At 42.9% G+C, this 13,663-nt stretch overlaps 1 protein-coding gene across 2 annotated transcripts in view; it reads left to right on the top strand.

Annotated features, from left to right (window-relative positions):
* Window positions 1-13,663, top strand: part of SLTM (SAFB like transcription modulator) — a 365,442-nt gene that overhangs the window by 140,662 nt on the left and 211,117 nt on the right. For both annotated transcript variants that reach the window (XM_053717529.1, XM_053717528.1), the window contains exons 10-11: window positions 10,245-10,333; window positions 10,422-10,570. In XM_053717529.1, the coding sequence (XP_053573504.1) occupies window positions 10,245-10,333; window positions 10,422-10,570 (238 nt within the window). The remainder of the gene's footprint in view (window positions 1-10,244; window positions 10,334-10,421; window positions 10,571-13,663) is intronic.

Raw genomic sequence — 13,663 nt, 5'->3', positions numbered from 1 at the left:
TTTCCGATTCAGGAAAGGTTTCTCATCAGGCAGAGTCAGATTCATTAGCATTTAAATTGGAACACCTCCGCGTATTGCTCAGGGAGGTATTAGCTACTCTGGATGATTGTGACTCTATGGTGGTCCCAGAGAAGTTGTGTGAAATGGACAAGTACCTAGAGGTCCCTGTATACACTGATGCGTTCCCGATCCCTAAGAGGGTTGCGGATATTGTTACTAGGGAGTGGGATAGACCAGGTGTCCCTTTTGTCCCCCCGTCCCCCCCCCTATTTTTAAGATAATGTTCCCCATAACTGACCCCAGGCGGGACTCGTGGCAGACGGTCCCTAAGGTAGAGGGGGTTGTTTCTACACTTGCTAAACGCGCAACCATACCAATTGAAGACAGTTGTGCTTTTAAAGACCCTATGGATAAGAAGTTAGAGGGTTTACTTAAGAAAATTTTTGTTCAACAAGGTTTTCTTCTCCAACCTATTGCCTGCATTATTCCTGTAACTACTGCAGCGGCTTTCTGGTTTGAGGCGCTGGAGGAGTCGCTCCAGACAGAGACCTCATATGACGAAATTGTGTATAGAATTAAGGCTCTAAAGCTGGCTATTTCTTTTATCACAGATGCTGCTTTGCAATTAGCTAAGTTAGCGGCAAAAAATTCAGGTTTCGCCATTATGGCGCGCAGATCGCTTTGGCTCAAATCATGGTCGGCCGATGTGTCGTCAAAATCCAAATTATTAAATATCCCTTTCAAAGGAAAGACCCTTTTCGGGTCAGAATTGAAAGATTATTTCAGAAATCACCGGGGGAAAGGGCCATGCTCTCCCTCAGGACAAGCCTTTTAGGGCTAAAAACAAAGCTAATTTCTTCTGTTATGTGTGATCAGTCCACGGGTCATCATTACTTCTGGGATATAACTCCTCCCCAACAGGAAATGCAAGAGGATTCACCCAGCAGAGCTGCATATAGCTCCTCCCCTCTACGTCAGTCCCAGTCATTCTCTTGCACCCAACGACTAGATAGGATGTGTGAGAGGACTATGGTGATTATACTTAGTTTTTATGACTTCAATCAAAAGTTTGTTATTTTAAAATAGCACCGGAGCGTGTTATTACTTCTCTGGCAGAGTTTGAGGAAGAATCTGACAGAGATTTTTTACTATGATTTTAACCGGAGTCGTTAAGATCATATTGCTGTTCTCGACCATCTGAGGGAGGTAAAGGCTTCAGATCAGGGGACAGCGGGCAGATGAATCTGCATTGAGGTATGTGGCAGTTTTTATTTTCTGAATGGAATTGATGAGAAAAGCCTGCCATACCGTTAAAATGACATGTATGTATACACTTCAGTATTCTGGGGATGGTATTTCACCGGAACTACTGTGTTAAAGGTCACTAATCCTTTTGATAACTATTCTCATGTTAAACGTTTTTGCTGGAATGTAGAATCGTTTACATTGCTGAGGTACTGTGTGAATAATTATTTGGGCATTATTTTCCACTTGGCAGTTTTTTTGTTTTAATTGTGACAGTTTCGTTTCTCTTCACTGCTGTGTGGGAGAGGGAGGGGCCGTTTTTGGCGCTCTTTGCTACGCATCAAAAAATTCCAGTCAGCTACTTTTATTTCCTGCATGATCCGGTTCATCTCTGACAGATCTCAGGGGTCTTCAAACTTCTTTGAAGGGAGGTAAATTCTCTCAGCAGAGCTGTGAGAATTCTTATAGTGACTGTGTATAAAAAACGTTGTTTTTGTTTTCTTATGTACAAATTTAATTAGTGTTGTTTTTTACTAATGGGAACAAACCTTTGCTAAAAGTTGTGTGGTTTTAAAGTTTGATGCAATAACTGTTTTTCAGTTCATTATTTCAACTGTCATTTAATCGTTAGTACCTTTTTGAGGCACAGTGCGTTTTTTTGCTAAAAAAGATTATAACCAAGTTGTAAGTTTTTTTGCTAGTGTGTTAAACATGTCTGACTCAGAGGAAGATATCTGTGTCATTTGTTCCAATGCCAAGGTGGAGCCCAATAGAAATTTATGTACTAACTGTATTGATGCTACTTTAAATAAATGTCAATCTGTACAATGTGAACAAATTTCACCAAACAGCGAGGGGAGAGTTATGCCGACTAACTCGCCTCACGCGACAGTACCTGCATCTCCCGCCCGGGAGGTGCGTGATATTTTGGCGCCTAGTACATCTGGGCGGCCATTACAGATAACATTACAAGATATGGCTACTGTTATGACTGAAGTTTTGTCTAAATTACCTGAACTAAGAGGCAAGCGTGATCACTCTGGGGTGAGAACAGAGTGCGCTGACAATGCTAGGGCCATGTCTGATACTGCGTCACAGCTCGCAGAGCATGAGGACGGAGAGCTTCATTCTGTGGGTGACGGTTCTGATCCAAACAGACTGGACTCAGATATTTCAAATTTTAAATTTAAATTGGAGAACCTCCGTGTACTACTAGGGGAGGTCTTAGCAGCTCTCAACGATTGTAACACTGTTGCAATACCAGAGAAACTGTGTAGGTTGGATAAATACTTTGCGGTACCCGGCGAGTACTGACGTTTTTCCTATACCTAAGAGACTAACTGAAATTGTTACTAAGGAGTGGGATAGACCCGGTGTGCCGTTCTCACCCCCTCCAATATTTAGAAAGATGTTTCCAATAGACGCCACCACTCGGGACTTATGGCAAACGGTCCCCAAGGTGGAGGGAGCAGTTTCTACTTTAGCTAAGCGTACCACTATCCCGGTGGAGGATAGCTGTGCTTTCTCAGATCCAATGGATAAAAAATTAGAGGGTTACCTTAAGAAAATGTTTGTTCAACAAGGTTTTATATTACAACCCCTTGCATGTATCGCGCCGATTACGGCTGCGGCAGCATTTTGGATTGAGTCGCTTGAAGAGAACCTTAGTTCCTCTACGCTAGACGACATTACGGACAGGCTTAGAGTCCTTAAACTAGCTAATTCTTTCATTTCGGAGGCCGTAGTACATTTAACCAAACTTACGGCTAAGAACTCAGGATTCGCCATACAGGCACGCAGGGCACTGTGGCTAAAATCCTGGTCAGCTGATGTTACTTCTAAGTCCAAATTACTTAATATACCTTTCAAGGGGCAGTCCTTATTCGGGCCCGGTTTGAAAGAAATTATCGCTGACATTACGGGAGGTAAGGGCCACGCCCTACCTCAAGACAAGGCCAAAGCTAAGGCTAGACAGTCTAATTTTCGTCCCTTTCGGAATTTCAAAACAGGAACAGCATCAACCTCCACTGCACCAAAACAGGAAGGAGCTGTTGCTCGTTACAGACAAGGCTGGAAGCCTAACCAGTCCTGGAACAAAAGCAAGCAGGCCAGGAAACCTGCTGCCGCCCCAAAGACAGCATGAACCGAGAGCCCCCGATCCGGGACCGGATCTAGTAGGGGGCAGACTCTCTCTCTTCGCCCAGGCCTGGGCAAGAGATGTTCAGGATCCCTGGGCACTAGAGATCATATCTCAGGGATACCTTCTAGACTTCAAATTATCTCCCCCAAGAGGGAGATTTCATCTGTCAAGGTTGTCAACAAACCAGATAAAGAAAGAAGCGTTTCTACGCTGCGTACAAGATCTGTTAACAATGGGAGTGATCCATCCGGTTCCGTGGTCGGAACAAGGACAAGGGTTCTACTCAAACCTGTTTGTGGTTCCCAAAAAAGAGGGAACTTTCAGACCAATCTTAGATTTAAAGACTCTAAACAAATTCCTAAGAGTTCCATCGTTCAAAATGGAAACTATTCGGACAATCTTACCCATGATCCAAGAGGGTCAGTACATGACCACAGTGGATTTAAAGGATGCTTACCTTCACATACCGATCCACAAAGATCATCACCGGTATCTAAGGTTTGCCTTCTTAGACAGGCACTACCAGTTTGTAGCTCTTCCATTCGGATTGGCTACGGCTCCAAGAATCTTCACAAAGGTTCTGGGTGCCCTTCTAGCGGTACTAAGACCGCGAGGGATTTCGGTAGCTCCGTACCTAGACGACATTCTAATACAAGCTTCAAGCTTTCAAACTGCCAAGTCTCATACAGAGTTAGTTCTGGCATTTCTAAGGTCGCATGGATGGAAAGTGAACGAAAAGAAGAGTTCTCTCTTTCCTCTCACAAGAGTTCCATTCTTGGGGACTCTTATAGATTCTGTAGAAATGAAGATTTACCTGACAGAAGACAGGTTAACAAAACTTCAAAATGCATGCCGCGTCCTTCATTCCATTCAACACCCGTCAGTAGCTCAATGCATGGAGGTGATCGGCTTAATGGTAGCGGCAATGGACATAGTACCTTTTGCACGCCTACACCTCAGACCGCTGCAATTATGCATGCTAAGTCAGTGGAATGGGGATTACTCAGATTTGTCCCCTACTCTGAATCTGAATCAAGAGACCAGAAATTCTCTTCTATGGTGGCTTCATCGGCCACACCTGTCCAGGGGGATGCCATTCAGCAGGCCAGACTGGACAATTGTAACAACAGACGCCAGCCTACTAGGTTGGGGCGCTGTCTGGAATTCTCTGAAGGCTCAGGGACTATGGAATCAGGAGGAGAGTCTCCTTCCAATAAACATTCTGGAATTGAGAGCAGTTCTCAATGCCCTTCTGGCTTGGCCCCAGTTAATAACTCGGGGGTTCATCAGGTTTCAGTCGGACAACATCACGACTGTAGCTTACATCAACCATCAGGGAGGGACAAGAAGCTCCCTAGCAATGATGGAAGTATCAAAGATAATTCGCTGGGCAGAGTCTCACTCTTGCCACCTGTCAGCAATCCACATCCCGGGAGTGGAGAACTGGGAGGCGGATTTCTTGAGTCGCCAGACTCTTCATCCGGGGGAGTGGGAACTTCATCCGGAGGTCTTTGCCCAAATACTTCGACGTTGGGGCACACCAGAGATAGATCTCATGGCGTCTCGCCAGAACGCCAAACTTCCTCGCTACGGGTCCAGATCCAGGGATCCGGGAGCAGTTCTGATAGATGCTTTGACAGCACCTTGGAACTTCAGGATGGCTTATGTGTTTCCACCCTTCCCGCTGCTTCCTCGATTGATTGCCAAAATCAAACAGGAGAGAGCATCAGTAATTCTAATAGCACCTGCTTGGCCACGCAGGACTTGGTATGCAGATCTAGTGGACATGTCATCCTGTCCGCCTTGGTCTCTACCTCTAAGACAGGACCTTCTGATACAGGGTCCATTCAAACATCAAAATCTAACTTCTCTGAAGCTGACTGCTTGGAAATTGAACGCTTGATTTTATCAAAACGTGGTTTTTCTGAGTCGGTTATTGATACCCTGATTCAGGCTAGGAAGCCTGTTACCAGAAGGATTTACCATAAAATATGGCGGAAATACCTATACTGGTGCGAATCCAAAGGTTACTCCTGGAGTAAGGTTAGGATCGCTAGGATATTGTCCTTTCTACAAGAAGGTTTAGAAAAAGGTTTATCAGCTAGTTCATTAAAGGGACAGATTTCAGCTCTGTCTATCTTGTTACACAGACGTCTGTCAGAAAATCCAGACGTCCAGTCCTTTTGTCAGGCTTTAGCTAGGATCAAGCCTGTGTTTAAAGCTGTTGCTCCACCATGGAGTTTAAACTTAGTTCTTAACGTTTTACAGGGTGTTCCGTTTGAACCCCTTCATTCCATTGATATAAAAATGTTATCTTGGAAAGTTCTGTTTTTAATGGCTATTTCCTCGGCTCGAAGAGTCTCTGAGTTATCAGCCTTACATTGTGATTCCCCTTATCTGATTTTTCACTCAGACAAGGTAGTTCTGCGTACTAAACCTGGGTTCTTACCTAAGGTAGTCACTAACAGGAACATCAATCAAGAGATTGTTGTCCCATCCTTGTGTCCAAATCCTTCTTCAAAGAAGGAACGTCTTTTACACAATCTGGATGTAGTTCGTGCCCTCAAGTTCTACTTGCAGGCAACTAAAGATTTTCGCCAAACTTCTTCCTTGTTTGTCGTTTACTCTGGACAGAGGAGAGGTCAAAAAGCTTCTGCTACCTCTCTCTCTTTTTGGCTTCGTAGCATAATACGTTTAGCCTATGAGACTGCTGGACAGCAGCCTCCTGAAAGAATTACAGCTCACTCCACTAGAGCTGTGGCTTCCACTTGGGCCTTTAAGAATGAGGCCTCTGTTGAACAGATTTGCAAGGCTGCAACTTGGTCTTCGCTTCATACTTTTTCCAAATTTTACAAATTTGACACTTTTGCTTCTTCGGAGGCTATTTTTGGGAGAAAGGTTCTTCAGGCAGTGGTTCCTTCTGTATAATGAGCCTGCCTATCCCTCCCGTCATCCGTGTACTTTTGCTTTGGTATTGGTATCCCAGAAGTAATGATGACCCGTGGACTGATCACACATAACAGAAGAAAACATAATTTATGCTTACCTGATAAATTCCTTTCTTCTGTTGTGTGATCAGTCCACGGCCCGCCCTGTTTTAAGGCAGGTAAATATCTTTTAAATTATACTCCAGTCACCACTTCACCCTTGGTTACTCCTTTCTCGTTGATTCTTGGTCGAATGACTGGGACTGACGTAGAGGGGAGGAGCTATATGCAGCTCTGCTGGGTGAATCCTCTTGCATTTCCTGTTGGGGAGGAGTTATATCCCAGAAGTAATGATGACCCGTGGACTGATCACACAACAGAAGAAAGGAATTTATCAGGTAAGCATAAATTATGTTTTTCGCTCCTTTATTAATTTCAGGAGTGGTCCCGCTTCAGCCTTTACAGCTGCAAAGCAAGAGGGTAACGCTTCACAGCCCAAGGCAACCTGGAAGCCTTACCAGGGCTGGAACAAGGGTAAACAGGCCAAAAAGCCTGCAGCTGCTTCCAAGACAGCATGAAGGGGTAGCCCCTGATCCGGGACCGGATCTAGTAGGGGGCAGACTTTCTCTCTTCGCTCAGGCCTGGACAAGAGATGTTCACGATCCCTGGGCTTTAGAGATTGTTACCCAGGGATATCTTCTAGAATTCAAGGACTCCCCTCCAAGGGGAAGGTTCCACATTTCTCGTCTGTCTTCAGACCAGACAAAGAAAGAGGAGTTCTTACGCTGTGTAGAAGATCTACATACGATGGGAGTGATATACCCAGTTCTAATTGCAGAACAAGGACTGGCTTTTTACTCAAACCTGTTTGTGGTTCCCAAAAAAGAAGGAACTTTCCGACCAATCCTGGATCTAAAAATTCTAAACAGATTCCTCAGAGTCCCATCATTCAAGATTTAGACCATTCGGACAATCTTACCTATAATCCAGGAAGGTCAATATATGACTACCGTGGATCTAAAGGATGCGTACCTCCATATTCCTATCCACAAAGATCATCATCAATTCCTTCGGTTCGCTTTTCTAGACAAGCATTTCCAGTTCGTGGCTTTTCCATTCGGTTTAGTCACTGCTCCCAGAATTTTCACAAAGGTGCTAGGGTCCCTTCTGGCGGTTCTAAGACCGCGGGGCATAGCAGTAGCGCCTTATTTGGACGACATCTTAATTCAGGCGCCGTCTTTTCACAGAGCCAAGGCTCACACGGAAATTGTATTGGCCTTTCTAAGGTCTCACGGGTGGAAGGTGAACATCAAAAAGAGTTCTCTTTCCCCACTCACAAGGGTTCCCTTCCTAGGAACACTAATAGATTCGGTAGAAATGAAAATATTTCTGACGGAGGTCAGAAAGTTGAAACTTTTAACTACTTGCCAAGTTCTTCATTCCATTCCTCGGTCATCTGTAGCTCAGTGCATGGAGGCAATCGGATTAATGGTAGCGGCAATGGACAAAGTCCCTTTCGCTCGGATTCATCTCAGACCACTTCAACTATGCATGCTCAATCAGTGGAATGGGGATTATGCAGATTTGTCTCCTCAAATACAGTTGGACCAGGAAACCAGAGATTCTCTTCTCTGGTGGTTGTCTCAGGATCACCTGTCTCAGGGAATATGTTTCCGCAGACCAGAGTGGATCATTGTAACGACCGACGCCAGTCTGTTAGGCTGGGATGCAGTCTGGGACTCCCTGAAAGCTCAAGGCTTATGGTCTCTGGAAGAATCTCCTCTTCCGATAAACATTCTGGAACTGAGGGCGATATTCAACGCGGTTCAGGCATGGCCTCAACTAGCTGCGGCCAAATTCATCAGATTTCAGTCGGACAACATCACAACTGTGGCTTACATCAATCATCATGGGGGAACAAAGAGTTCCCTAGCGATGAAGGAAGTAACCAAAATAATCAGGTGGGCGGAGGACCACTCCTGCCATCTCTCAGCAATTCACATACCAGGAGTAGACAACTGGGAGGCGGATTTTCTGAGTCGTCAGACTTTTCACCCGGGGGAGTGGGAACTCCACCCGGAGGTATTTGCCCAGCTGACTCAGCTATGGGGCATTCCAGAGTTGGATCTGATGGCGTCCCGTCAGAACACCAAGCTTCCTCTCTACGGATCCAGGTCCAGGGACCCCAAGGCGGCATTGATAGATGCTCCAGCAGTGCCTTGGTCCTTCAATCTGGCTTATGTTTTCCCACCGTTTCCTCTTCCTCGTCTGATCGCCAGAATCAAGCAGGAGAAGGCGTCAGTGATTTTGATAGCGCCTGCGTGGCCACGCAGGACTTGGTATGCAGACCTAGTGGACATGTCATCGGTCCCACCATGGACACTGCCAATGAGGCAGGATCTTCTAATACAGGGTCCGTTCAAACATCCAAATTTAGTTTCTCTACGTCTGACTGCTTGGAGATTGAACGCTTAATTCTATCAAAGCGTGGGTTCTCTGAGTCAGTTATAGATACTCTGATTCAGGCTAGAAAGCCTGTCACCAGGAAAATCTACCATAAGATATGGCGGAAATATCTTTGTTGGTGTGAATCCAAGGGTTACTCATGGAGTAAGATTAGGATTCCCAGGATGTTGTCTTTTCTCCAAGACTGATTGGAGAAAGGATTGTCGGCTAGTTTTTTTAAAGGGACAGATATCTGCTCTGTCTATTCTTTTACACAAGTCTTCTGGCAGAAGTACCAGACGTTCAAGCGTTTGCACAGGCTTTAGTCAGAATCAAGCCTGTCTATAAACCTGTGGCTCCGCCATGGAGTTTGAATCTAGTTCTTCAAGGGGTTCCGTTTGAACCTTTACATTCCATAGATATTAAGGTTATCTTGGAAAGTTTTGTTTTTGGTAGCTATCTCTTCTGCTCGAAGACTCTCTCAGAATTATCTGCCTTACATTGTGATTCACCTTACCTGGTGTTCCATGCAGATAAGGTAGTTTTGCGTACTAAACCTGGTTTTCTTCCTAAAGTGGTTTCTAACCAGAATATTAACCAGGAAATTGTTGTTCCTTCTCTGTGCCCCAATCCTTTGAAGAAGGAACGTCTGTTGCACAATCTTGATGTAGTTCGTGCTCTAAAGTTCTATTTGCAAGCAACTAAGGATTTCAGGCAAACATCTTCCTTGTTTGTTATCTATTTTGGTAAGAGGAGAGGTCAGAAAGCGACTGCTACCTCTCTTTCCTTTTGGCTGAGAAGCATCATCCGTTTGGCCTATGAGACTGCTGGCCAGCAGCCTCCTGAAAGAATTACTGATCATTCTACCAGAGCAGTGGCTTCCACATGGGCTTTCAAAAATGAGGCTTCTGTTGAACAGATTTGTAAGGCAGCGACTTGGTCTTCACTGCATACTTTTGCCAAATTTTACAAATTCAATACTTTTGCTTCTTCGTAGGCTATTTTTGGGAGAAAGGTTTTGCAAGCAGTGGTGCCTTCGGTTTAAGGTACCTGTCTTGTTCCCTCCCTTCATCCGTGTCCTAAAGCTTTGGTATTGGTATCCCACAAGTAAAGGATGAATCCGTGGACTGGATACACCTTGCAAGAGAAAACAGAATTTATGCTTACCTGATAAATTACTTTCTCTTGCGGTGTATCCAGTCCACGGCCCGCCCTGGCATTTAGGTCAGGTAAAAAAATTTTTTGTTCAAACTACAGTCACCACTGCACCCTATGGTTTCTCCTTTTTCTTCCTAAACTTTGGTCGAATGACTGAGGGGTGGAGCTAGAGGGGGAGCTATATGGACAGCTCTGCTGTGTGCTCTCTTTGCCACTTCCTGTAGGGAATGAGAATATCCCACAAGTAAAGGATGAATCTGTGGACTGGATACACCGCAAGAGAAAGTAATTTATCAGGTAAGCATAAATTCTGTTTTTAATTTTTAAAGGTGAAAAATGATCCTTCAAAAAGGGATATTAAGAAGGAAGGAGATGAAAAGTCAGGGGAGAGAAAATCTTCAGGAGGGGATAAAAGCAAGTAAGTCTGACAATCTAGCTATTATTTTTGCAAACTTTAGCTTTTTAAAATTGTATTAAAATGGCTTCATTTTTTTTTCCTCTTCAAGGACACAGAGCTCTGTCAAAAAAGAGGACAAAAAGTCTGATAAGGCAGATAAAAAAGATAGCAAAGATTCAAAAAAAGACAAAGATAAGAGTGATGGGAGTGGCGATACCACTCAGAATTCTAGGAAGAGGGAAGACAAGAAACGGATGAGTAAGTTACCAGTTTCAAGAAATGGCTTTTCATTGTGTTAAAGGGATGTTAAATTGAATATTCTTTCTTAAATGTATAAAAGCTATTTCTTTCTAACGGCAAGTAAGAGTCCACAAATTCATTCATAACCTATGGGAAATACTTTACCTGGCCCCCAGGAGGAGGCAAACAAAGCATTAAATATCCCTCCCCGTAGTTATTTACCTTGTTTCATGAAGTTAAGCAGAGAGAGAGGTGCTTCTGAATATTGTCCTCAAATGGATTGTTTCTGCAAGAGATGACTGAGGAGATGTTGAAAGCCATGTAATCCTCTTAGTAGAGTTTTGGTTTGTGTAAGCTGCTGGATGTCGCTGGGAAGTACATATGCCTCTTCCAGATAACCATGCAATCCTCCCTACTGTCTAACAGTTTTGGTTAGATTGATTTTATTTGTGTTCCAGGTAGGATTGCCACCTCAGCCATGTTTTCATGGGCACTTATGAGTTACAGATACTGATATAAATAGTGCTGTCTCAGGTCTCTATTTTTGTGTTGTCCACCAGCACAATTCCGGTTTTCCTCTGTAAACCTGGCAGCATTATTTATTTATTGCTTATGGGAATAATAAACATTTATGGTCAGGACCGAAATGGGAGAAAAAATAGGCATGGGCATTTAAAGGCAGAGCAGCCCACATCAGTTAGACTTCTGTCTGCTAGGTAGCCATCATAGACCAGAACTCTCTGTAGCACCTCTGCTTAAAGGGACACTTAACACCTGAAAAAAATTATTAAAACAAACATTTTTTTTTATTAAAAAATAAATAAAAAATAAATCGGGTAATCACTGATTACCCGTGTTAAGGGACACTTAACACCTGAAAAAAATTATTAAAACAAACATTTTTTTTTATTAAAAAATAAATAAAAAATAAATCGGGTAATCACTGATTATTTTATCTGTTCAGCTTACCCCAAATTGTTCCAAAAAATTATTTGGACGCAGTGTGTTAAGGCGCTTGATTCTGATATGTATGGTGCCATATTGTAACTTTTGTTACACTGGGGCACAGCAGTCACGTGATGCTTGATGCAGTCACGTGACACGCACTGCATATTTCCCTATAGTGTCTGCTTATCAAAGCTGCAGTACTAGTTCACTGTTATGCAGTGCTTGTGCTGCAGTTAATGTCGAGAATCTTTAAATTAAATACAATATTTTGTAAACATTGTTTTCTATGTAAAAAAAGTTTATTGCCCAGTCTTTACCACACTTCTTTAAATTCCTAATCTGTGTCAGTGCACAGCTGGGTTATAAATCTATTCAACAAACTCTGGTCCGGGAGGGGGTGAGCGAGGCTCTGTGGAAGAGCAGGCTGAAGAACTCATGCTGCATATGCTTGGCATGAGTTATTCAACCTGTTTTCTTCCACGGAGCCTCTTTCTCCCTCTCTCAGACTAGAGTTTGTTGAATAGATTTATAACCCTGCCTGGAGCCCTGCACTGACACAGATTAGGAACTTTAAGCAGTGTGGTAAAGACTGGACAATAAACTTTTTTACATAGAAAACAATGTTTATGAAATATTTAATTTAAAGATTCTCAACATTAACTGCAGCACAAGCACTGTATAACATTGAACTAGTACAGCAGCTGTGCTTTCTCTTAGCATACATTATTGATAAATATACTGTGTGCATGACATGACTGCTGTGCTGTCACAATATGGCGCCGTACATAGCCACATCAAGCACTGGATCAGTATCCTTTAAGAAAACACTTTTTTCTTAATATGTTTGGGCTAAGCTTAACTTCCAGCATAGAGAACGGTGCTCAGTTTGTTATAATTATTTAGTAGCGGTTAGTTTTAAGGATTTTTAGCAGTCAAGTGTTTAAATTGAAAGTCAATCCTAGCGTTTTACAAACGCTAGGCTTGACTTGAAACAAATAAAGGGGACTTTCATTCATGAAGTATAGGATACTTCATGTAGAAAGCTCCTTTATTTATTTCATCTGATTGCCGTTCTTAGCTGCTACAGCAGCCCACGGCTAAAAATTTTTTTTGCTATAAGGTGACATTTTCACCTCTTAGCCAATACCCGTGCGGTAAATCCGGCTTGGTGCCCATGGGAGCCAGATTTACCACAAGGCTATTGACTAAGAGGTGAAAACATCACCTCTTGGCAAATAAATTTTTTAGCCGCGGGCTAAGAACGGCGATCGGTTGAAACAAATAAAGGAGCTTTCTACATGAAGTATCTTATACTTCATGAATGAAAGTCCCCTTTATTTGTTTTAATTGTCAATCCTAGCGTTTGTAAAAAGTTATATTACTATACTTTTAACCTCTGTGATTATCTTGTATCCGTCTCTGCAAACTGCCCCTTTATTTCAGTTCTTTTGACAGACTTTCAGTTTAGCCAATCAGTGTCTGCTCCCAGATAACTTCACGTGCACGAGCACAGTGTTATCTATATGAAATACATGAACTAACACCCTCTAGTGGTGAAAAACTGTTAAAATGCATTCTGAAAAGAGGTGGCCTTCAAGGTCTAAGAAATTAGCATATGAACCTCCTAGGTTAAGCTTTCAACTAACAATACCAAGAGAACAAAGCAAAATTGGTGATAAAAGTAAATTGGAAAATTGTTTAAAATTGCATGCTCTATCTGAATCATGAAAGTTTAATTTGGCCTAGACTGTCCCTTTAAAACTAACCGCTACTAAATAATTATAACAAACTGAGCACCGTTCTCTATGCTGGAAGTTCAGCTAAGCCCAAACATATTAAGAAAAAAGTGTTTTTCTGAAAGGATACTGATTTTATGGGTCAGATTTCTGTTCTTTCTGGCTTCTTGCACATAAACTTAACTTGTTTTGCCTTATAAGTTGTTTGTTCAAGATTTTTCTAAAATTATACTTGTTCTGAAACCTATTGCTCCTAAAGGGAGCCTTAATCTTGTTCTCAGAGTTTATCATCAGGCTTCGTTTGAGCCTATGCATTCTATTTTTTCAAATTTTTCTGCTTATTAGTGTGTCAGAATTGTCTGTTAGAGCCCACAAACCTTCCCTGATTTAATGTAGTGGCGGCAGTCTTATTGGCACCTCTGTTACC

The sequence above is a fragment of the Bombina bombina genome, chromosome 6, assembly GCF_027579735.1.
Source record: "Bombina bombina isolate aBomBom1 chromosome 6, aBomBom1.pri, whole genome shotgun sequence".
Classification (NCBI taxonomy): domain Eukaryota; kingdom Metazoa; phylum Chordata; class Amphibia; order Anura; family Bombinatoridae; genus Bombina; species Bombina bombina.
Note: the sequence above shows the minus strand (reverse complement) of the source record. Positions and strands in the feature narration are given on the sequence as shown.